Source organism: Sus scrofa, chromosome 8, assembly GCF_000003025.6.
Source record: "Sus scrofa isolate TJ Tabasco breed Duroc chromosome 8, Sscrofa11.1, whole genome shotgun sequence".
Lineage (NCBI taxonomy): Eukaryota > Metazoa > Chordata > Mammalia > Artiodactyla > Suidae > Sus > Sus scrofa.
In genome coordinates this window covers 17,002,901-17,025,835 of record NC_010450.4, presented here as the reverse complement: position 1 = coordinate 17,025,835, position 22,935 = coordinate 17,002,901, and the positions used below count along the sequence as shown (strand labels likewise).

Below are 22,935 nucleotides of genomic sequence, written 5' to 3'. Positions count from 1 at the left end.
TTGAGGGCTGCCTGGAAAGCGACTTTGCATGTATCCAGGGCTCCGAACAACCACCACCAGGACCATTGCTGTGCAGGGATGTTTTCTTTGTCACCTCTGGACAAGAGGACCTTTCTCAGTGATTTCCTATCACCACTCGAAAGTGATAAGTTCTATGAACACTTTAATGGCCAAATAAAGGATTTCTGGATATCCCATGGAGGGGATTCTCAATTTTGCTGTGCTCCTGGTCCATCTCACAGGTATGCTTTGAGGACACAACCATGTTCACATTTTCACCAGGGCTCAGAATCGTCTGTTTCTCTTGGAATAGCTTGAAGTGGCTGAGCTCAGCTAAGACTAAAGATAAAGCATCCTAGGAAGCTGACAATTTAATTCAAGGCCTCAGTTTTAGCTCATGGGGACATACAGGTTCTTGCCTAAGATCTTTTTTAAGCCTTAGAAAATTTGAACAATAGTGGGTAAATAAGCCAGAAAATAAAAATGTCAATTAGGATTCCCCAACCAACAGGAATAAATTGCTTCCTACAGCCAAAATATCCTGCCGCTTATTTTCTAGGTGTGCTTTGTTTTATTTTTTTACAATACTTAACTTGTAGCATTCAATATTTAACCTGTAGCTGTCTTTCCTAACATCCCAACTGTTGAAGGAGGTACAGCCACTCTTGGCCAGTAGGCTTCATCCATCCACACAGCATTGGATCAAACTGAGAAAAGGGGCAGCTTCAATTCCCAAAAAAATGACAGATTTCCAAGTGCAACAAAAACAAGAACTTCCAGAAACACCACAGAATTTTTCTCACCCAATTTTTCTGTACTTTCTTCTGACTTGTAGCCTATCAATAGTCTGCACTGCCTTTGTCCTATAACCATGATTATTAGGGATCAAAGTTTTTGTTTTCCCATCCTCTTAGGCATCCTTTTATCTTTGAGCAGCATTCATTGAACAACTGGATAGAAATAGATGATCACATTGAAAGATAAGAAAAAGTTTTAAATCTCAGAGGGTTTTTTTTCTCAATTTGTGAAGTGCTTTCAGTTATATAATTTGATTGGCACCAACTTTATTATAAGAACGTGAATTCTACAGTGAGGGAAGAAACTTAGAGAAGTTCATTGACAAAACTAAGATGAACAGGGCATTTAAACATTAGCACTGGAAGCTCTACTTGGGTCTTCCAGTTCTTAGGCCAATACCATTTCCACCTCACCACTATTAATGTTAATTGACTCACTGGCATACACCAAGGCCTCTCAAAGTGGCCAGCATCTGGCAATCTTGAGAAATGCAAAGTCTCAGGTACTCCACTAGAAGTGCTAAATCAGAAATTCAGAGATTGGGCCCAGCAATATTTTTTAAAACAATCTCTAGGTGATACTGATGCTCACTAATGTTTGAGAACCAGTGTCATAGCTAAACATTGTAGCCTACATAATACTATGATCACCATACAATTTTTCATCAAATTTCTTAAGAACCACACAATATGCTCCAACTTTTGGTATCATAAAGCCATTCTAGGAATTAGTCCCTATACCAATAGTTTTTATATGAAGCCTCCAGAAGACCTCAAAACCACAAAGGGCAGAATGGCTAAAGTTTATCCAGACAATGCAGATGATGTGGCCATCATTTGCTACTTCTCTTCCCCTTATCCCTACAATTTGTAGATAAATAAAATGATTTTTATTTCTTGAAATCAAGATCATCCAACAATTCAGTTTTATTAGAGTCAAAAATTTTCATCTTAGTTATGCAAATCCTCCCTTAAGGGTCTTCAATTTCTTCTCTTTTCACAGAATTAGAACAAAATATTTTAAAATATTTCATATATTTTTTGTGTATGGAAACACAGAAAGACCTAAAATAGCCAAAGCAATCTAGGAAAAGAAAAATGATGCTGAAGGAATCAGGCTCCTGGACTTCAGACTATAATACAAAGCTGCAGCAATCAAAATAGCATGGTACTGAGACAAAAACAGAAGTGTGATTCAGTGTAAAGGGATAGAAAGCCCCCAAATAAACTGAAGTACTTATGGTCAACTAATCTATGACAAAGGAAGCAAGAACATACACTGGAGAAAATACTGTCTCTTTAATAAACGGTTCTGGAAAAACTGGACAGCTGCATGTAAAAGAAATTTTTATGTTAGAACACTCTCTATCACCACACACACAAATAAATTCAAAATGGATCAAGGACCTAAGCATAAGGCTGGATGCTATGGAACTCCTAGAGGAAAACATAGGCAGAGCACTCTTGACATAAATCACAGCAATACCTTAATTGATCCACCTCCTAAAGAATGAAAATAAAAGCAAACAAACAAAAATGGGACCTAAGTAAACTTAAAAGCTTTTGCACAGCAAAGGAAACCACTAAACAAATGAAAAGACAACCCACAGAATGGGAGAAAATATTTGCAAATGAAGCAACTGCCAAGGGATTAATCTCCAAAATACACAAATATCTCATGCAGCTTTATATTAAAAAAATGCAACCCAATCAAAAACAACAGGCAGAAGATCTTCATTTCTCCAAAGAAGACAAGCAGATGGAAAAAAAAAAAAGCACATGAAAAGGTGTGCAACGTCACTGATAGCAGAGAAATGTAAATCAAAACTGCAATGAAGTATCACCTCACACCAATCAAAATGGCCATCATCCAAAAGTCTGCAAACAATAAGTGCTGGAGAGGGTATGGAAAAAGGGGAACACTCCTACACTGTTGGTGGGAATGGAAGCTGGTGCATCACTATGTACGGCAGTATGGAGGTTCCTTAAAAAATTAAGTATGGATCTACCATATGATCCAACATTCCAACTCCTGGGTGTATGGTGGGAAAACCATAATTTGAAAAGGTATAGAACCCAATGTTCATTGCAACACTATTTACAATAGCTAAGACATGGAAACAACCTAAATGTCCATTAACAAAGGACTGGATAAAGAAGATATGATACGTATATACAATGGAATATTACTCAGCCATGAAAAAGAATGAAATAATGCCATTTCAGCAACATGGATGGACTTAGAGATCATCATACTAAGTGAAGTAAGTCAGACCAAGACAAATATCATAGGCTATCACTTATAGGTGAAAATTAATTTAAAAGATGCAAAAGAAGTTATTTATGAAACAGAAAGAAACACAGATTTCAAAAACAATCTTGGTTACCACAGGGGAAATCATGGTGGAGGGGGTGCTGAGGGAGGAATTAGGAGGATGAGAATAACATATACACACTGCTGTGTGAAATAGACAATTAATAAAAACTGACTATTCAATAGTTTGTAATAACCAATATGGGAAAAAGAATTGATATATGTATAACTGATTCACTTTGCTGGATATCTGAAATGAATACAGCATTATAAATCAACTATACTCCAATAAAATTTTTAAAAAGTTCCTTCTCAGTCTACCTGGAATTGTATTTTCATCCAATTCATACGCAGCCAGAAAGCGTGGTTACCTCTCCCCACCCCTTACCCGCTTCAGGAACACTGGAAATGTAAACCCTTTCAAGGGCTTTATTCCACGGTAGTTTAGAATGTGCATGTCTTGGATTTCATCAAGAAAAAAGAAGGGAGGTTAAGCCCCCCGTCATATGCTCCATAGCACTCTGTGCTTCTTCACAGTACTCATCACACTTCTAATTACTTGTTCAATGTCACTGTCTAATTACTTGTTCCCCACATGTTCTCTATTAAGACTTTTAGAGGCCCTAAGCTCTGACAGGATAATGGTGTCTCCTCCAACACCATATGGATTTTGAAATTAAAGAAAAAAATTAAAACTTTCAAATAAGTTTAAGATGTCCAGCAAGGCTTTATTTCCCATCATGACTGCTTCGAGGCTTTACTCCAGATATCACATACTCAGCTTCATTTTAACAGAGGGGAGGAGGGCAGCTCCTTTGTCAGTGGTGCCTTAGGCATGGGTTGATTTCATTTGGTAACCCAGCATAATTTCCACATCAATTGTAAATTTCATGAGAACCAAAGCTGTATTCTGTATTGGTCACAATGCCGTCCTCATGCTGGCTCAGTGCCTGAGTGAAGAGAGATTCTTAATAAATGTCTGATAAAAGGATCAGAGAATGAGTGAGTGAATGAGTGGGTGAGCGAGTAAAGAGAGCCAGAGGAAGGGAAAGGGGCAGAAAAGATAAAGTGACCACGAGGAAAGGAGGAGGGAAGGAAACGAGGGGGAATAGAGAGGAAGAAGGGAAATAGAGAGAGGGCAGAGGGGCAGAAAGAAATAAAACCAGTTGGTTATCATCTTAATTTTGCTATAGTTTAGGAAAAAGAGGTACTGGTACTAAACATTTTAGTTCATTGTTAGCACACACAAAGAATTATCTGTTTCCTTACTGCTTACTTCTGGAATAAATGATGCACTCATCTTTTTATAGAAATATGTACTGTGTCTTTATTTACTGACACGGCCCAATTTTCAAATACGTGACAGCCTACTGCTCACGTTGCTTTTGTCATGGAATTAGGGAAATGTAGCATAAGCTTGAAATTTGCAGCTGCTGTCCAGTCAATGAGGAGGGCTCACCACGCAGATAGCGCTGTGATACATGAAGTTAGCTATTCAACTGTTAGAGTCCTTGGGACTTTTGATTTCTGTCACCCTGGAAAATGAACAGTGTTTGTGCTGACAGTTTTTCTTTTTCCCCAATTCACCCCTTTCTAGTGAATCTAATCCAAACCAAGGTATGAATTTAAATAAATTTTACAAGCCATATCAAACCACAATATTAACAGTACTTGCTGAACAAAAAATCCCAGGCAAATTATAGGGAACTTAGACATGCAATACATTTAGCCAAAGTGGAGCTTTTAGATGACATCAATCTTAAAGGTGTCAACACACAGCAATGATATTCAAACCTTATTTTCTCCTTTTTCTCGATATGAACAAAAGTAGGCTTTGGCACAGCATTCAAATTCATCAAATAAGCACCCAAGAATGGACGTATTGCATGGTGTAAAGTTTAGTAGAGGAGGCCCATATGCTGTGTAAAAATCCTCCTATATCTTTAGGTCCCAAGATCCTACTGTGACAAGGATATTATTATCCACTAGAGTCATAAAGCCTTTTATAGAGATATTTCCCCCCTTAGCCCTGTTATTTTAATTTGTGCACAGATTTTAGTACAGGCAATTTCCCCCTGCCAGGGCTTTTCACTAATAGAATTATACTATCTTAGCTCAAAATGGCCTTTGGTTCTTAGTCCACTGGGCTCAAAAGATTATTTCCTTGTGGTGGAGAGCCTTCCACACCACCCAGGAGCCCACCATTATCTGCACCGAACACCCCAATCCTCTACATCCTTCAAGAGGCTACACAGCTGGGCCCAGCATGAAAATGACAAGCATTAGAACACTCTAAGAGTTTATTTTCCTCTGGCTGGGCATCTTGGCTTCTGGACTCCCGTCAATGCCATCACAACGCATGTCTTTCAATAAAAAGTGATCCTAACAGGATTAAATGTAATTTAGAGTCAATAAGGAGAAGTTTGCCATCGGGCGGAATTATAATAGACAGTGTGATCAGAACGAAGAGAATCTGGAAGGTTTTCAGAACGCATTCTACTGTAAAAATGAAACACAGAGAAGAGGAAAAAAACTCTGTTCTCAGCCAAACTCTTTCACTAGTTCCATCTTGCACACAAATCAATTCACAGTCTATTAAAGTAATAAGAACCATGTATTGTCATTTACTGGCAGGAAAAAAGAAAAAGAGAGAGAGAATGGAAAACGAGGGTGACTTTTACACTGCTCTTCTTTGTTGCTATGCACATGGTAAATTAAATAAAATGTTTTGGGTTCTGCCTGATGTGGAATCTGAGCCCACAAAAGCACATGGAGCCCAACACAGGATTCTAGTATAAGATGGTTCCCAAGTCATCACTCAGAAGGCAGCGACTTTAGGAAGGCAAGTTGCTCTTTTGGAAGACAGCCTTCCTGGGCAGGGCAGCTCTGGAAAAGTAATGGAGGAATTAGCCACTGGATTGCAACTCTAGCCCCGGGAAAGCTAACTCTCCACTGACAGAAGGATGAGCTGCTGCTTTCTTGGATCTGCCAGTGATGTTCTTCATTGAATCACTGCTTTAGTACAGATGGAAAGGATAAGGACGCCAGGTAGGCCTGTAGCAAGAAGTGGTTGCCTGAAATTCTCTTTCCCTAATTTTTGAGTCTTTGCGCTAATATTAACAGAAAACAAAAATAATAAGAGTTACCACTAAATGGATGTGGTAATTTCCATTGAGTGGAGAGTGTTCTAAATTACCTAATTTGTACCATCTTATTTAAATTCTCACTACACTCCTATAAAGTAGGTAGTTTTATTTTAATTCTTACTTTACACATGAGGGAAGTAAAAATCAAAGATATGAGTAGTTACTTAAGGGTGTACATTTCATAAACGCTGGAGCTGCGATCAAACCCTGGGTTATCTGACACTATCCATGAGCCTAATTTTATCTGCTCAACTGGTGATTGGAAATGCCGAATTTTATCATAGGAATAATTTTAGTTTGGTCAATGCCATTGCTGGGAAGAATCACTAGTTTATTAAGAGAGAGAATGCAAAAAAAAAAAAACAGCCTGCATGAATGGAGACACAAAGAAAATAATGTTTGATAAGGACAATGAAATCTTAAGGAAAGAAAGAAACTACACATCTACTATTTTGTGAAATGACTGGCTGTGAAATGTGGAAAATCAGCTCAAGTTTTAGAGACATAGAAGACCTCACACTGAAATGTAGTGGTTTGGCTAAATCGTTGTGTCATTGAAAATAACTGGGAACCAAAAACCATGGTTGCCAGGCTTGATTCTGCCACAACCTTATCAGGAATGGATATGAAGTAGCATTTTGATGTCTGGGAACAAACTGAGTTGCAACACTAGCTCCACTACTTACTGGCTTTGTAGTTTAGACAAGTTATTTATCTTTCCTCTGCCTCAGTTTCCTCATCTGGAAAATTGGGATAATAATTGGAGAATTTAGTTCATAGCAAAGGATTAAATGAGTCAGTCTCCATCTTAAATTTTCGTTGCAAATAAGAATATAACTCCCTAACAATCCACTACATCGAAGATTTAATCCACATTTGTATGTTGCTAAGATATGCCAGGTATCATGCTAAATGCTGGAAATATTAGGATGAATAAGACCTCAAGTTGTTTGCCTTGGACAAAGGCAAAAAGAAACCTCTATATGTGACAGAGATATAATGAGTTGGTGATTATAGACTAGGAGTGGCAATTAATTTTTAAATATATCAAAGGTGTAACAAGTACTTTAAGAACATTTGTTGCCATGATGTGTTTAAAGTATCACCTACGTGGAGTAATGTGTATACTTTTCACTTTCTGCCAACTGTGTCATTGTTTCCTTACAGAGCCATCACTGACTTACCTATGTGCATTACTCCAACAACCAATGAATCACCTGACTGCTGAAGTTTGTTTTAAAAATATTTTCCAGGAGTTCCTGTTGTGGCTCAGCAGAAATGAATCCGACTAGTATCCTTGAGGGTGAGGGTTCGATCCCTGGCCTCATTCAGTGGGTCCGGGATCTGGTGTTGCCATGAGCTGTGGTGTAGGTTGCAAATGGGGCTTGGATCCCGTGTTGCTGTGGCTGTGGTATAGCCCAGCAGCTGTAGCTCTAAAGAAAAAAAATAATAATATTTTCTAATAATAAAGGAAAAGAGAGCTAAGTTAAAAATTTAGGGAACAAATTATAAAGAAGGAAAAAACTAGCTGTCAGACCACAACACCGAAAGAGAAAAGAAGGACTGTCAAGACATTAATAGTAGTTATTTCTGTCTTATCTTTAGTCTCTGCCATTTCCATATATATAGGTTATTTGTCTATATTTAATATAGTGTCTAATGTATTATTAATTCTTTCCATATACAAATTTTTTTTTAGGGCTACACCTGTGGCATACGTAGGTTCCCAGGCCAGGGGTCTAATCAGAGCTACAGCTGCTGGGCCATGCCACAGCCACAGCAACGTGGGATCCAAGCTGCATCTGCAACCCACATCATAGCTCACAGCAATGCCAGATCCTCAACCCACTGAGCAGGCCAGGGATCGAACCTGCAACCCCATGGTTCCCATTCAGATTCCTTTCCACTGCGCCATGACGGGAACTCTTCCATATACAATTTTAAAACTTTGGTGGAAGAAATAATTTTAGATTTTCAAAAGAGTTGCTAAGAGAATCCAAAGCATTTCATATATTCTTCACCTAGCTTCCCCTAATGTTAACTCCTTGTATAACCAGAGTGTTTATCAAAAGAAGTTGACAATAATAAAGTAATATTAATTAAACTGAAGAGGTTATTTGGATTTCCCAGTGTTTCCACTAACTTTTTTTTTTTCTGTTTCAGTATTTGATCCAAAGAAACTTGTTGCATTTTAGTTCCTGAGTATTTTTTATAATTAGTTATAATTATACATTAACTCTCCATATATGCATGTCCCACTTTAACCAGGGCCCTTAAATGCATCGACTGTGTTCTTCTAGAAAGGAGCTTTCTATCTGATTCCTACCTCCATATTTCTACACCACCTTTCAACATGTTGCTTTTAAATCATCATCCTGCCCAGAAATCTTCAACTTTCCTCTAAGAGAAAACCAAGACATCTTTAAAGAACATCAGAGACTCCACATTCTAGCCCCAACCTGCCCATACTCTCCCCTAAGGAGAATTATCTTAGACACTACCTCAACAAGTGTTGTGCTTTCCATTTCCATTTTTTATATATATTCTTCATACTGTATTTTTGGCCACCTCCTCAGCGTGCAGAAGCTCCCATACCAGGGCTCAAACTTGTATCACAGCAGCAACTCAGGCCACAGCAGTGACAATGCTAGATCCTTAACCCACTGAGCCCAGGGAATTCCTATATTACATATTTTATATCATATTGTCTTATTTTTCCTTGCCCATAGAGTCATTTCTCTCATCCCAGCAAGCAGAGAGCTGTCTCCCCCTCTTAGCTGCTGGAAAATCCACTAAGCATCGTTTGTTATCATTTCATGTCTTTATCCTAGTTCTAACGCTAGACCAAGAGCTTCTTTAGAGAACTGTCTTGTCTGCAGTATTGCATCTCCACAATGTATTGAAGTTTAGTTTTAAAAATATAGACTGATTAGGCTGCTGGAAATGTCATTTCTCATGATTATGAAAAAAATGGTGACTTCAGTTTCCAGTCCAAAATGTAAGGTGCTTACATGTTGTTGCTCCCACCCTAAGGACAAAAAAAAAAAAAAAAAAGCCAAATAAACTGTAAATTAAAAATTCTTCTTAGATCCACCAGAAAATTGTGGTCCTGGGGAAAAAAAATGCTGCCACAAAAATTGGAGAGACAGTGAATCACAAGCTACCAGAGCAGAAACCTCTGCAGGAACCAGAGGTAATGCACAGATTGAAATTTAAACATGATGGTTCACACTTATTGTACCCAACTGCTCTAAACCATGTTTCATTTAACCTCACAATAGCCTTAGGAAGAGCCCACTTAACAGATAGGGAAACTGAGGCTTAGGGGCACTCCATAAGGTTCCTCATGTCACTTGGCTGGGACATGTCAGAGCCAGAATTTTTTTTTTTTTTTTTTCAGGGCTGCAGGTGCAGCATATGGAAGTTCCCAGGCTAGATGTTGAATCGGAGCTGCAACTACCAGCCTACACCTCAGCCACAGCAACGCCAGAGCCAAGCCACAACTGCCACCTGCATCACAGCTCACAACAATGCTGGACCTTAACCCACTGAGCAAGGCAACAGACTGAATCTGCATCCTCATGGAGACTACGTCAGGTTCTCAGCCCACTGAGCCACAATGGGAACTCCAGAGCCAGGATTTAAATGCAAGTGGGTTGGCTCCAGAGGCCACGTTCTTAATGTTACACTATGTTTGCCTCTTCCCAGGCGCCAATACCACTCAGGCCAGGTCACATAAGGCAGTCATGGGTCAGGTGACACTGAGAGACACTGGGAAAACTGGGACAACCATGGGCTCTGTTTACTCTTCACAGGAGACACCAATGAACTCATCATTAGGAATCTAAACCCCCACTTCTACTGTCTCCCCAACTCACCTGCTGCCATAATTTATAAGGTTTCTTCTCCCCTCATGCTGCCATAACCCATAATTCTAAAGGCCACCGTAAAGTGTCTCTAAGTCCAAAAGTCTTCTAATCTCATTCTTTAAGGCTCATCACGCTTTGTACTCTGTATTCTATCTCTCCCAGGAAAGCTAGAGCCTAAAATATCATGATCAGTGATAGATGTGTTCTCCAGGCCAGGTGTATTGCTAGTAATTAAACAGTATTAATTCCATCAGCTTTGATTTATTCTGCTCTTTCAATAATGAAGCTCAATCTTCTATTTTCTTTCTGCCTAGCACCAAGCAATAGAATTGGTGTTTAAGGATTATCGTATAAATCTACTTTTTGGTCAGCCAGTACTGGGGAATTTTTTCCATATATTACAAATGTATTCATTATTCCCTCGTTCATAAAAATAATTAAAAACTACAGGTCGAACACAAATTCCCAGACCACAAAAGCCTGAATGGCACTCCGCTGCCAAATACCAAGGTTGCCATTGTCTTAGTTTACAGGTTTTTTAATGAGAACTCCTACCTTCTCATTCAATAAAGGGCTTACTTAAGTGGACCTTTCCTGGTGGTGTTTGCATGAGTTCAAAATGAAAGCCCTATACCTCAAAATGAAAAAGGACTGCTGTTACCTTCTGCATGTTTCCTGCAATTCAGAAATGACTTGCCCCAAATGAAAATTATTTTTAAAAAAAATGTTTAAATAGATCCCCAGGATGTTTATAACATGTGTTCACAATTCTGTTTAAAAAAAAAAAAAAAGCAAGGAAGGAAGGTAGAGAGAAAACAAGTAGATTCAATCCATCATTGTGATATCCAAGTTTTTCCTTAGATAAAACAGGCATAAAACATGTGCTTTACAAGCTTCAGGATGACCTTCAAGACATCTAAGTACAGTATCTATGGATTTTTAAGTATAATTAACAACTCCTGTTTTTCCATTGAGAGAATCTAAGTTCTGTTTCCTTGACAGGCAAAAGCCAATCAATTTTGTTCTCAAATGCTAATACAAGCAATTAAAAATAACATTAATTAAAATACTACAGGGGCTGTTGGGGTTTTGGCTGGCAGATTTTTTTTTTTCCTTCACCTTAACCTCACGGCAATTCTAATTTACAGGGCTAATTAGAGAAGCACCCTTGGTTTGATCCATCTCTGGGAGGAAGAGCTGGCCTTTCAAAGGCAGCAGAGATCTGCAGGAGGCCACTGCACTGTGAGGCAGCCAGGCACTGCCGCTAGATTGTTTGTTTCACCTGGTAGACCAAATGTGACAGATCGTTTTATTTACAGCACGAATATTAATTTTCTGGTTTTGGTAAGGAAAATACAGTGCTCATTTGTATTGTTGTAAAATGTGTAAATATGCCCTGTAGGATAAGTAATATTCAAAGCAACATCCTAATTAAAAGGAAAACTCAGTTGTCTTGCAAGATAATATAAGGAGAGCACATAAATTGTAAATAAGATCCATGGTAAAAATGAAAAAGACAGGCTGGATAGGAGAGGAATGAAATAAGATTTGGAAATGTGCTTTTTAAATGAACACAAATTGTGAGATAATGTCTCCTTGAACAATAAAAATAACAAACCAGTGGCAAAGATGTAATAGAATTTCCTGTGTATACCGTTTTAATCTTCATATAATTTTCCCCAGTGCATCCACATTTATTGAACTACTACAATCATTTCTCTCTCACTCTGTTCAAAGTTCCTGAGAGAGTGTACTTTGCTGTAAATAATTCCCTGATTATGAACATGGAAACGATCCAAAAACTGACCACACTTCTGTTTTGTTTTTGTTTTTTAAATGACAAGAGCATCCACTGAAGGTGAAAGCCCTAGGAGAATGGCCAAGATTGTGCTGTTTCCTCAAGGAAGCAGAAAGAGAATGTAGAAAAACACCCTCCCCCCATCTTCCAGCCTAAAGTTAACTCCACACCCTACTTTCATTTTTCTTTATTCACAAAATGCCATGGAACCCCAACTTCCTCTGTGCTGGACAGAGAACAGAGCTGATGCCAAGGAGATATCAGGCTCAGTAAACAAGCCTGGAGGTGACTTGAAAAATGCACGTGATTGTGGCCTGCGTCTCAGTCTGAAAAATGGGGGTGATAATGCTTACCTCTTTGCTTCAGGCCTGATACACAGGTGAAAGTTTAGTAAATGTTACTTAAATATGGATGTATGCCATGGGAGCAGCTCTAGAAAAGGCAAAAAGACTATATATATATATATGGATGTGAGGACACAAATTCCACATCTGTGGAAGATTTGCTGGAATGAAGCCATGAAGTCCATAGGAAGCCCACCATCCGCTACTGACCCCCCTGGGGAAGCTCAGCGCAGTAACACATCCAATTCCACTGACCACACACACATACATCTCAGACATTCAACTGCCGAACAACGAACTCCCCCCGCCCCCGCTTTGTTTTCACTTGTGTAAGTCAATTAACTTATGTATTTATTTCCTGGCTGTCACTAATGTTCTTACAGATCCTTAATTTTTAAAAATATCCCAGAGTTGGGAGTTCCCATTGTGGGTCAGCAGAAATGAACCCGACTAGTACCCATGAGGATGCAGGTCCAATCCCTGGCCTCACTCAGTGAGTTACGGACTCCGGCATTTCCATGAACTGGGGTGTAGGTGGCAGACAGGGCTCAGATCTAGTGTGGCTGTGGCCGTGGCTTACGCCGGTTGCTGCAGGCCTGATTCAACCGCTAACCTGGATATTTCCCTATGCTGCACCTGTGGCCCTAAAGGACCAAAAAAAAAAAAAAAGGAGAGACCATGCCCTGCTCATTCTTTTGTTTTTAATTTGGTGTCACTATACAGTAAGTATTCAATTGATGTTCAATATCCATACTCAAATACTCCTTTTGCCATTTACAATCTAATTTATATTATTTATGTATTGTTTTTCAAAGACTTATCAGGCAAGAGGAAGATGTACTCATTCATGCAAAGATTAAAATAGTTTTCAAATACATCAACCAATCCTTTTTATTAAGTAGGTTATCACTTAATCCTGTTGGTGGCTAGAATGCATAGCTATATAATGTAACTAAATTTTAATTTTGATTTGTAGACTAGATTAAATAGTAAAAAGTTATGAACCACATTACAGTGGATCTACATAAGCAAACGATAACTTACATAAACAGAAAACAATAGGCTCATAAACAAATATTCTTATAAGTGGTTTGCTGTTAGAGTTGCAAATCATGAGCCTACTGTGCTCATAAATTTTGCGGTTTTTTTTCCCAGAAAAATTCTAAGGATCTAAAATGAAGTTTCCAAGTCTACCTGATTTCTTAACATAAAAATCAGTTTCAGAGTTCCCATTGTGGCGCAGTGGTTAACGAATCAGACTAGGAACCATGAGGTTGCGGTTTCCTCCCTGGCCTTGCTCAGTGGGTTAAGGACCTGGCGTTGCCAGTGAGCTGCGGTGTAGGTTGCAGACACGGTTAGGATCCTGCATTGCTGTGGTTCTGGCGTAGGCTGGTGGCTGCAGCTCCGATTGGATCCCTAGCCTGGGAACCTCCATATGCCGAGGGAGCGGCACAAAAAAGGCAAAAAGAAAAAAAAATCAATTTCAGTGGCTTTCTATTCTATTTTTTTAAAGCGTCATTGATCAAATACGAATAGAGGAAAAGCCATGATTAAATACATCCCCGGGCATGACATATTCAGACTTTGCGATCACAGATCAGCTGGGAGGACCTCTTGATTACAAATGCAACTTGAGGATGTCTGAGGGATCACCAAAGCAGATTTCATTATTGAGAGCAAAGGCCTCTTTTCCAGTGACGTCGCCCAGCCATCATTTCTACAGAGGTCCTTCCAGGCCATTGTTCCTGATGATCTTAGCATACTCCTTGGCTGATGTGTAAGGCACTCGGGGTCTTGCTGGATCTTCGAAATCAACATGGAAGAGACCAAACCGGCTGCTGTACCCCTGGCACCACTCAAAGTTATCCAGAAGAGACCAGGCACAATATACTTGAAGATTGACTTTATCAAGTTGTATAGCTGAAATTAAAAAAAAAAAAAAATTACCATTTCCCCCAAGGTTTTATGAGAACCCAGACAAAATCATCAGTGACCACTGTGGGTATCTTTCTTCTTCAGAGGATCCCAGTGGGAACAGAAAAAAACCTTGTCTCTATTCCGTTTTCTAATTATCCGTTTTAACCATGCAGGGGCTTCATTCAACAAGTTAAATTCCATAATTCTAAATATTTGGTTATTCATTCACTTTGACATTCATTGTATTCATTCATTCATTTGCTCAGTACATATCTTTTCAATACTTACTGCTTTTCAGACACAAAGAAATGTGTGCATGTCTCTCTCTCTCTCTCTCTCTCTCTCTCTCTCTCTCTCTCGCTCTCTTTCTCTCTCTCTCTCTCTCACACACACACACACACACACACACACACACACCACACACAGTTTCTCCCCAGTATGCTAGGATTCTACTCAGTAAAAACCCTACCCAGCTTCTAAATGTAACCTCAAGATAATCTAGAAAGTCCATTGTTAATTTGGGAAAAGTGATATTTAACGCAACTGAGAAAGCTCCAGCACTTACCTTGTGTCCCCATGATCAAGTTAAGATATGTCTTATAATTCTGGAAATAGAATCTCCAAAGTGAAAAGAGCCCATGCAGAGTTGTGGCTGTGCCTCTATCCTGGACTGAGTAGGCCCAGAAATGCCATGACATCCTCTCTGCCCCACAACTAAACTCGAATCGTGCTTAAGCCCTCTAAGAACCAAAGCAAGAGACACCTCCCCTCCAAATGCACATACTTACAAAACAATATTTTGTATAATTTCATTCAACGGATGCCCCATAGCCCAGCCACGGATGCCACGTTGAGACCTCAAACTGTGGAGAATTCTTTAAGTAGTTTTGTACTGATTTCTATCACTTTAGTCGGGGAGTTTGAGCTCATTTTTTGCATTAGCATTTTATAAGTTTGGCAAAACTCTTAGGTTGAATGAATATTTTCATCAAGCATTTTTTAAAAAGAATAACAAGTAAACTTTATATATGGGATGGGATGCACTAATATCTGTTTCATGGTGCAGCAATTAAATTAAAAGCCAGTTTTTCTTTACAAAATAGACATATTCCTAAATAAGCCCAGTGAACATGAACATTTATGTAACAAATGGGGATTGCTTTAGACCAAATAACTCTTATAACTTTAGCAAAGCAAGATCTTCCTTTATTTTTTCTGTTGTAAATCTGCATTTTTCAGGTCTCTGAAAAGTACTATACCCATATACTACTACACACGTGTTGATCTCCAAATCTTCTTGGAATTTTTTTGACTATGGATATTGTATCAATAAAAGTTTTCTGATAGGTTAATTGATGTATAACCCCTCTACCTTTGTGCATGGAGGCACACAAAGTACTTTATTTAGTGCCTTAGGAATGGCTTTCCAGGCAGGAACTGGCTCTTTTTAAAGTGTTGGAAAATGAAATATGTACAATTCAAGCACATCAAGCATTGCAGGAATGAAAACATTTCCTTCTCCTACTTGTCCACCTACCCACATGTGTTTCCTGCTCTCTGTCAACCACAATCTTCAAAATACCAATATTTTAAAATAACTCTTGAAAATTTAATTTCTGGATGGCATATGTCTAAGAATTAAAATGACCGAAACCAAATACCAGGTCAGAAAATAGCACTTTTTTTTGACTGCCTCATAATTCAACGCAGGGACATGTGAGAATCTGCATATTTTCTTTCTCATTTGCAAAACTACTGCCTAACAAGCCCGTCTGCCAGGTATAAAGCCAGACAGTTTCTGAAAACACACACAGTCCCACTGATCACGTACAAAAAGGATTGATTCATGTGCTAAACCAGGGGATAAAAACGATGCCCTGCCTGCTTGGAAGGGAACAGAAAGGAAATCTTGACAATTTCATTGTTAACTGCCAGGAGTTCCGCAGCAGGTACTAAACGGCCCGAGTGACACTGGTGGATGTCTCTGCGTTTTCATTGCAGGCACATTCGAGTAGAGAATTACCTAGTTAGGGCTGAGGCGCTAGCCTACCGGAATCCTTCTCGTGGTGCCACCACCGGGAAAAATTACAAAACCGTACTGGAACCTGCATGCCTCTCCTGTTCCAATCTCCTCGGGAACAGGAAGAGACTGTCATCACACTTCTTGTCACTGTGATTTATGAGGTCCCCAATCTTTAGTAGGGAAAAAAACACTTCTGTGAATTCATTCTCTTTCTCTGAGCAGAGTCGCCGGCAGAGTAAACAGACTGACAGGAACTGTGGGTGGGTACAAAGTATGCAGGGCTGAGTATGACACCCATCACAGAGTTGGTTTGGTTTGGGACCAAAAGGCCAATGGGAAGGGTTAGCAGGTTGAACATAAATATGCAAAGAGAAAAGTATGTAAGACTAGCTAATATAATATAGCCTTAGGTTGTTCTCATTATAAGAACTCCATGCCAGCATTATACTACACACACACACACACACACACACACACACACACACACACACACACAGCAGTATTCACATATACACTCACTGTTCAGTACTGGCCGAACTAAAAAGGTGAGGAAAATGTCCTTCACCAGACTCCCCTCACCTGTGACATCAACTCCAAATTCAAGGGATTGTCAAAATCACACTCAGTTTCAGTAATTTGCTAGAAGGAATCTCAGAGCTCACTGAAACTTTTATAGTTTATTATAGCAAAGGATGCAGATTACTATAAGCCAAAGGAAGAGACACGTAGGTCAGAGACTGTTGGGCTTCAAACACGAAGTTTTCATTGTCTTCTTCCCAAGGAGTCAGGACAAGTTACCCTACTGGTGTTGGCAGGTGACAACACATACACAGAGAATTGCCAACCAGAGAAGCTCACCTGAGCACTGGTGTCCTGGGTTTTTATAGGGACTTTATTAAATTGGCATGATTGGTGGTGGATTGCCCATGTGAGTGACTCGGTTCCCAAGTGGGACCTAAAGCCCCCTGATCAGTCACGTGGTGGGTTTTCCTAAGGTGACTAGCCCCCACCCTCAAGAAGGACATTCTGTCAGGTATGAACGGATTACCTCCCAGCTGAGGGCAAAGACCAATCCACTCTTTGGATTGGACAGAGCCAATTCTTTATTGCACACATACATAGGCACATGATCTATTTTAGAAGCTCATTATCTCGTGATATTGGGCATATTAGTCTCAATGTACTGGTTTACATGGTGCTGCAATCATGCCTGTGTCTCTCATGTTACAAAAAGCTAGGAATTGGGCACTCAGCATCAATGAGATTTATTTTCCCACAGTTTATGAACAGAGGTAATCTTTATTTTCAAGATTGCCCAGGATTTATAGAAGACATCTGTGAATGTGGCACAACTAGGAAGCTATGAAAACAATCCACAGACCAGGAAAGGTCTGGGACAGCAATCTCACAAGGAAAAAATGAGAGATAAAACCCCAAGAATGCATGAGAGGAAAAATTACAGGCCTCTAGATTTCTGGGCTCAGGTGGTAATGGCAGACTACACTATGCAAGCAAGTAACAACAACTGGTAAACATGCTGGATTAAAAAAAAAAAATTATGGTCATACCCACAGCATATGGAAGTTCCCAGGCCAGATATTGAATCCAAGCCACAGCAGTGACCTATGCTGCAGCTGCAGCAGTGCCAGATCTTTTAACCCCCTGCACTGGGCCAAGGATCAAACCTTCACCTCTACAGTGAACTGAGCCACTGCAGTCAGGTTCTTAACCCACCACATCACAGCAGGGATTCCTTGGATACAATTTTTAAACAAATCTTCAAAACAACAGAAAGAGGACAATTTCATAGAGAATTACAGGGCCAAAGCAGAAAGTGGAAACAGATTGGTGGGCATGGCAGCTACTTTGCCTGATGGAATTCTCCAATCTTAGGAAATCAGAAACGTTTTATATTTTTTGAAGTGAAAATAGGTGTCAAAGAAATCAAATACGAGACCTCACACACAGAAAACTAAGGCCTCAAAAGACTAAACTCTCAGGGCAAAAGTAAGCCAGAAGCAAACCAGTCACCAGAGTCTTGAGTACCCTGGAGGTTCAGAAAATATCAAGTCTGGATCTTGGATTGAGGTGATCTCAGCCTAGTGGTACTCAAGTACTGTGAAGATGTACATTCAAATTCTTTCTAAAGCAAGATACCTATATTCTAAACCTCCAATTATTATTAAAATTATTTTAAGTATAATTACTGGCACATAATTAAATATAACCAACAAACATGGGAAAGTCACAACATAAAAAAGCACCAGCATCAACAGACTACAGAAACAAACCCAGACTGATCTCAGTATTAGCATTGTCACACAGACTATAAAATAACCATGCTCATTATGTTTAAATCATAGAGACAAGCCTTAAATATATTTTGGAAAAGGAACCTCGGCAAGCTTGGGTCTGAATCTCGGATGAAGCAGTTACTTGGTGAAGGGACCTCTCATTTCTCAAGTACAATGGAGACACTACTATCAACTACGAGTACAATTGTAAAGATGAAATGGGATAGCATGGACACTAGCACAACACCTGGCCCATGGTAGGCTTCTGGTTGCTTTCCTCTCTAGCCACCCCTGAGGAGAATGCAGAAGCCAAAGTAAAAATATACGTGGATGTGCTCTCTCCCCCAACCCAAACAATCTGTTAAAGTAGAAATTGGGTTTAGTGAACATCTGGGACAGTGTAAAAGGGAAAATGGGTCGCAGAGACAACATTCAGTCTAAGAAACGTGAATATCAAGATGAAGGAAGAGCTATAGACTGTGTAAATCTGAAGACAGGGCTCTTTACATGAGTTGACAGACTTCTTTCTTTTCTCCAGGTCAACAACTCCAAGTCATTGCCTGGCTTCCTGCCTCCCCAAGTCCTGAGAGGCAGTTCTGAGACCCAAGCATTGAGTTCTGAGTGTCCAAGCTCTCAATCCCGTATGGTGTTACTTGAGCAGGTGCATCAGGTGTGGAAAAACCTAACAGAGTGAGTCTGAGTCAAAACCTTAAGTACAATGTAGCTAAATCAATGTTATTACAAGTACAAAAGACAGGACATCAAATAATCTCAGATTCAAAGTCATTGAAATAGAATGATAACAGATCTGAGAAAAAGACACAGGAGTTGTGGAGAGGTCTTGGGGAATGTTCATCGAGTATCTTCTGTTTGCGTTAACTCGTTGCTGTATATGTGATGTATGGAAAAAACTAAGCCAATATAAAGACATGGAGCCCAAAGCAAATGTTAAATCGTTACCAGTCCACCAGGGAATTTTCTCAAAATGTTGACTCTGACCACCTAAACCAGTTAGATCCTGGGTCATAGCTTTAAAAAAGTTTGTTAGCCCTACCCCAAACATACTAAAATAGAATCTCCTGGGCTGTCTTATGGCTAAATTACATTCCCCATAAATCCACATGTTGATGTTGAAGCCCTAACCCCTAGTACCTTAACATATGACCTTATTTGGACATAAGTCTTTAGAGAAGTTATTAAGTTAAAATGAGATCATTAGGGTGGGTCCTAACCAGTATGACCCGTGCCCTTATAAGAAGAAAGAGAATCACCAAGGGAGTATGGGCACAGAGGGAAAATCCAGGGAGCACAGAGTGAGAAAGTGGTTAATTGAAAGCCAGAGAAAGACTTCAGGCAACGTCAAACCTGCTGATAACCTTCATCTAGGAATGCCAGTTTCCAGAAGTGTGAGAAAATAAATTTCTGTTGTTTAAGCCACCTAGTATGTGGCGTTTTGTTACAGCAGCTCTTAGCAAACTAATACAGGTTGACAAGTGAGAGTTTCTATTTTTAATAAATTCCCTGAGTGATTTTTATACTTTATCAAGTTTGAGACGCAAAAGCCTACCATAAGCTCTGATGGTCAACCACAATTTTTTTTTTAATTAGAGTATAGTTGATTTACAATGTTGTGTCCACACAGAGACCAAGGGGAAGATGCTGTGTGCTCAGGATTGTCAAATGCCTTTTCATCCCACTGCTGAGTCGAAGCCAAGCCTTATCACAGTGGATTGCAAGAAATCATCTCAATTCACCACGTGAAATAGGTTGTTTGAAGGCTCCTCCAAAGGATTTGTCCAGCCCAAACCTGTGAAGTGACCTGATTTGGGAAAAGAGCCTTTGCAAATGTAAGGAAGAATCTCAAGATGAGATCATCCTGCATAATGGTGAATCGTACCGCCAATGACTAGTGTCCTTAGAAGAGAAAGAGAGAAGACAGAGAGGGAAGAAGGCCATGTGAAGACATGTAGAGATGAGAGGGCTCTGCCTACAAGCTAAGGAATGCCCAGGCAGCCACCAGAAGCTGGAGGACAGGCCTGGAACAGATTCCCTTCAAAGCTTCCAAAAGGAACCAACCTTACTGGCAAACCTTGATTTCAGTCTCTGGCCTCCAGAACTCTGAAAGAATGAATCTCTGTTCTCTAAGCCACCAAGTTTGTGGTCATTTGTTATAGAAGCCACAGGAAACAAATGCATCAGACTCTTTGGGTGGATGCCAACTAGGCCCTGAGTACCAAACCACCCACTTGATCTTGCTGAGTGTTTGTGAGCCTCTCTCTCAAGACCAGCAAAGCTGGAGAGAGAAAGCCTTCCTGGAACACAGTCAGAAGCAGATTTTCTGGCAGCTTCCCCACACACTAACTTTGGAAATGTCTTTCTCTGCCTTTGGTGGACGTACATATGAATGCTATGACCAGAGGGCAGCTTTAGTTAAACGACAGTTTCTGCAAGAGGAGGCACACCAGCCAATTTCCCCTGTCTTTAAAAATAATAAAATAAAACAGCATCAAGAAAATCTAAACATAGAAAATGCACAATAAGTCCTCCCCCTCCAACAACTCCAGGTGAATATTGGGTTGGGCAGCACCTGCGAAAATGCCCAAATAATCCCACAGCAGGAGGCCCCACCTGCCCAAGGGAACTCCTAGAATCAAAACCTATGACTCTCTGAAGAGACAGACTCTGAAAAGCGAAGGCTAATCTGTAAATATTTTATAGGGAAATGACAATTAACCAGAAATGAGCTGTAAAGATCTCTTAATTATCTGCATCATTCCTATTACTTACATTAGATTTAGGGGTGAGGAGGTGAAAGCTGCAAATAGCAAGCAGATCAAAGGTATCATACACAATTGTATTTTTATTCAGTTATAAAGCTGATCAAAGGATGGGTACACATTCAGTGTCATCTTGCATAACTTTTCCATCAATATTACTCTTACAGTTACTTCTGTTGCGGGGGGGAGAGTTCTTATAAGAACCAAATTTCTCAGCAAATAAAGCTCTTTTCTACCAGAAAATCTCTCTTTCTTGCTCTGCCCCCTCCCTTTCTCTCTTCCTTCCTTCCTTTCTTTCCTTCTAGGACTTTTCCCTTCTGTAAAGTGTGAGTAATAGAATCTCCTTCCTAGGATTGTGGTAAGTATTAAATATATTAATATGTATAAAGGTTTAGGAATAATGCCTAAGTTATAGTAAAGACTCAATATACACTACTTGTTGGTACTGTTGTTGTTGTTGTTATTTCCCTTAGAGTCTAGAAGGTCAATGAATGAAACCCATTTTTTCTCTTTCTCCCATCTGGCTCCAAACAGCTTTCAGAGGGTGTGGAGTCAGCACAAAACACTCAGTGCTGAGAACCAGAGAAATCAGGGCATCCAGGGAAAGGGCAGCATCTGGGGCAGGGTTGGTGCTCAGTGGGGAAGGGTCAGTTGTGGGTCACGAAAAATAAATCACTAAAGACAAGGACCTTAGGTTGAGCCTGCCAGGAACACCGGTGTTGCTGAAGCCCACCTGCCTCGGTGCTCTCAGAGGTGAGGAGGGCATCACTTATGATTTCTGGGATCCTACTTCCACCTTACATATATTAAAGAAATATATGTGATGCTAGGATTTGGGATGATAAAGGTGAACAAAATAAGCAGCCCCTCTTTTTAAAGAGCTTAACAGCCTTCGCGGAAGACATAACTTAATCAAATTGCCACTCCGTGAGCCTTTAATTACAGTCTGTGAAAAGAATTACACAAGGAAAGACATGAGAACTATAAGAACAGCATATTAGCTAACATTTTATTGAGCATTTGGGTACAGCTTTAAGGGTTTCATGTATGCATTAATTCATTTCATCTTTACAGTAAACCTGTAAGTTAGGAAGATATTACTGTTGTCTCCATCCTACAGAGAAGGGAATTGATGCACAGAGAGGGTAGATAACATTTGCAAAATTCAAATACCAAGTCAGTATGAGAGTTGAGAATGAAACTCAGGCAGGAAAACAACAGAGCCAGGACACCATACTGAGTCATTTGTGTGTTTGTGTGTGTGTCTGTTTTACTTACAACTCCAATTTTTTTTTCAATTTAAAAAAAAAATTGTGTGCACGTTTTACAGCTTACTTTCCATTTACAGTTGTTACAAAATATTGGCTATATTCCCTGTGGCATACAATACATCTTTGAACCTATCTTGCAGCCAATAGTTTTGCCTCCCACTCTACCTATTGCCCTTCCAACTGGTAATCACTAGTTTGTTCTCTATAGGAGTGAATCTGCTTCTTTTCTGTTGTATTCACCAGTTTGTGGTATCTTTTAGATTCCACATATAAGTGATATCACACAATATTTGTCTTTCTCTGTCTGACTTATTTCATTTAGCATAATGCCCTTCAAGTCCAGCCATGTTGCAGCAAATGGCAAAAGTCCATTCTTTTTTGTGGC

At 39.7% G+C, this 22,935-nt stretch overlaps 1 protein-coding gene across 1 annotated transcript in view; it reads right to left on the bottom strand.

Moving 5' to 3' along the window:
- Window positions 12,950-22,935, bottom strand: part of LOC100737183 (cytosolic beta-glucosidase) — a 115,612-nt gene continuing 105,626 nt past the window's right edge. The window contains exon 5 of the mRNA XM_021101070.1: window positions 12,950-14,188. Coding sequence (XP_020956729.1) covers window positions 13,986-14,188 — 203 coding nt within the window. The 3' untranslated portion in view covers window positions 12,950-13,985. The remainder of the gene's footprint in view (window positions 14,189-22,935) is intronic.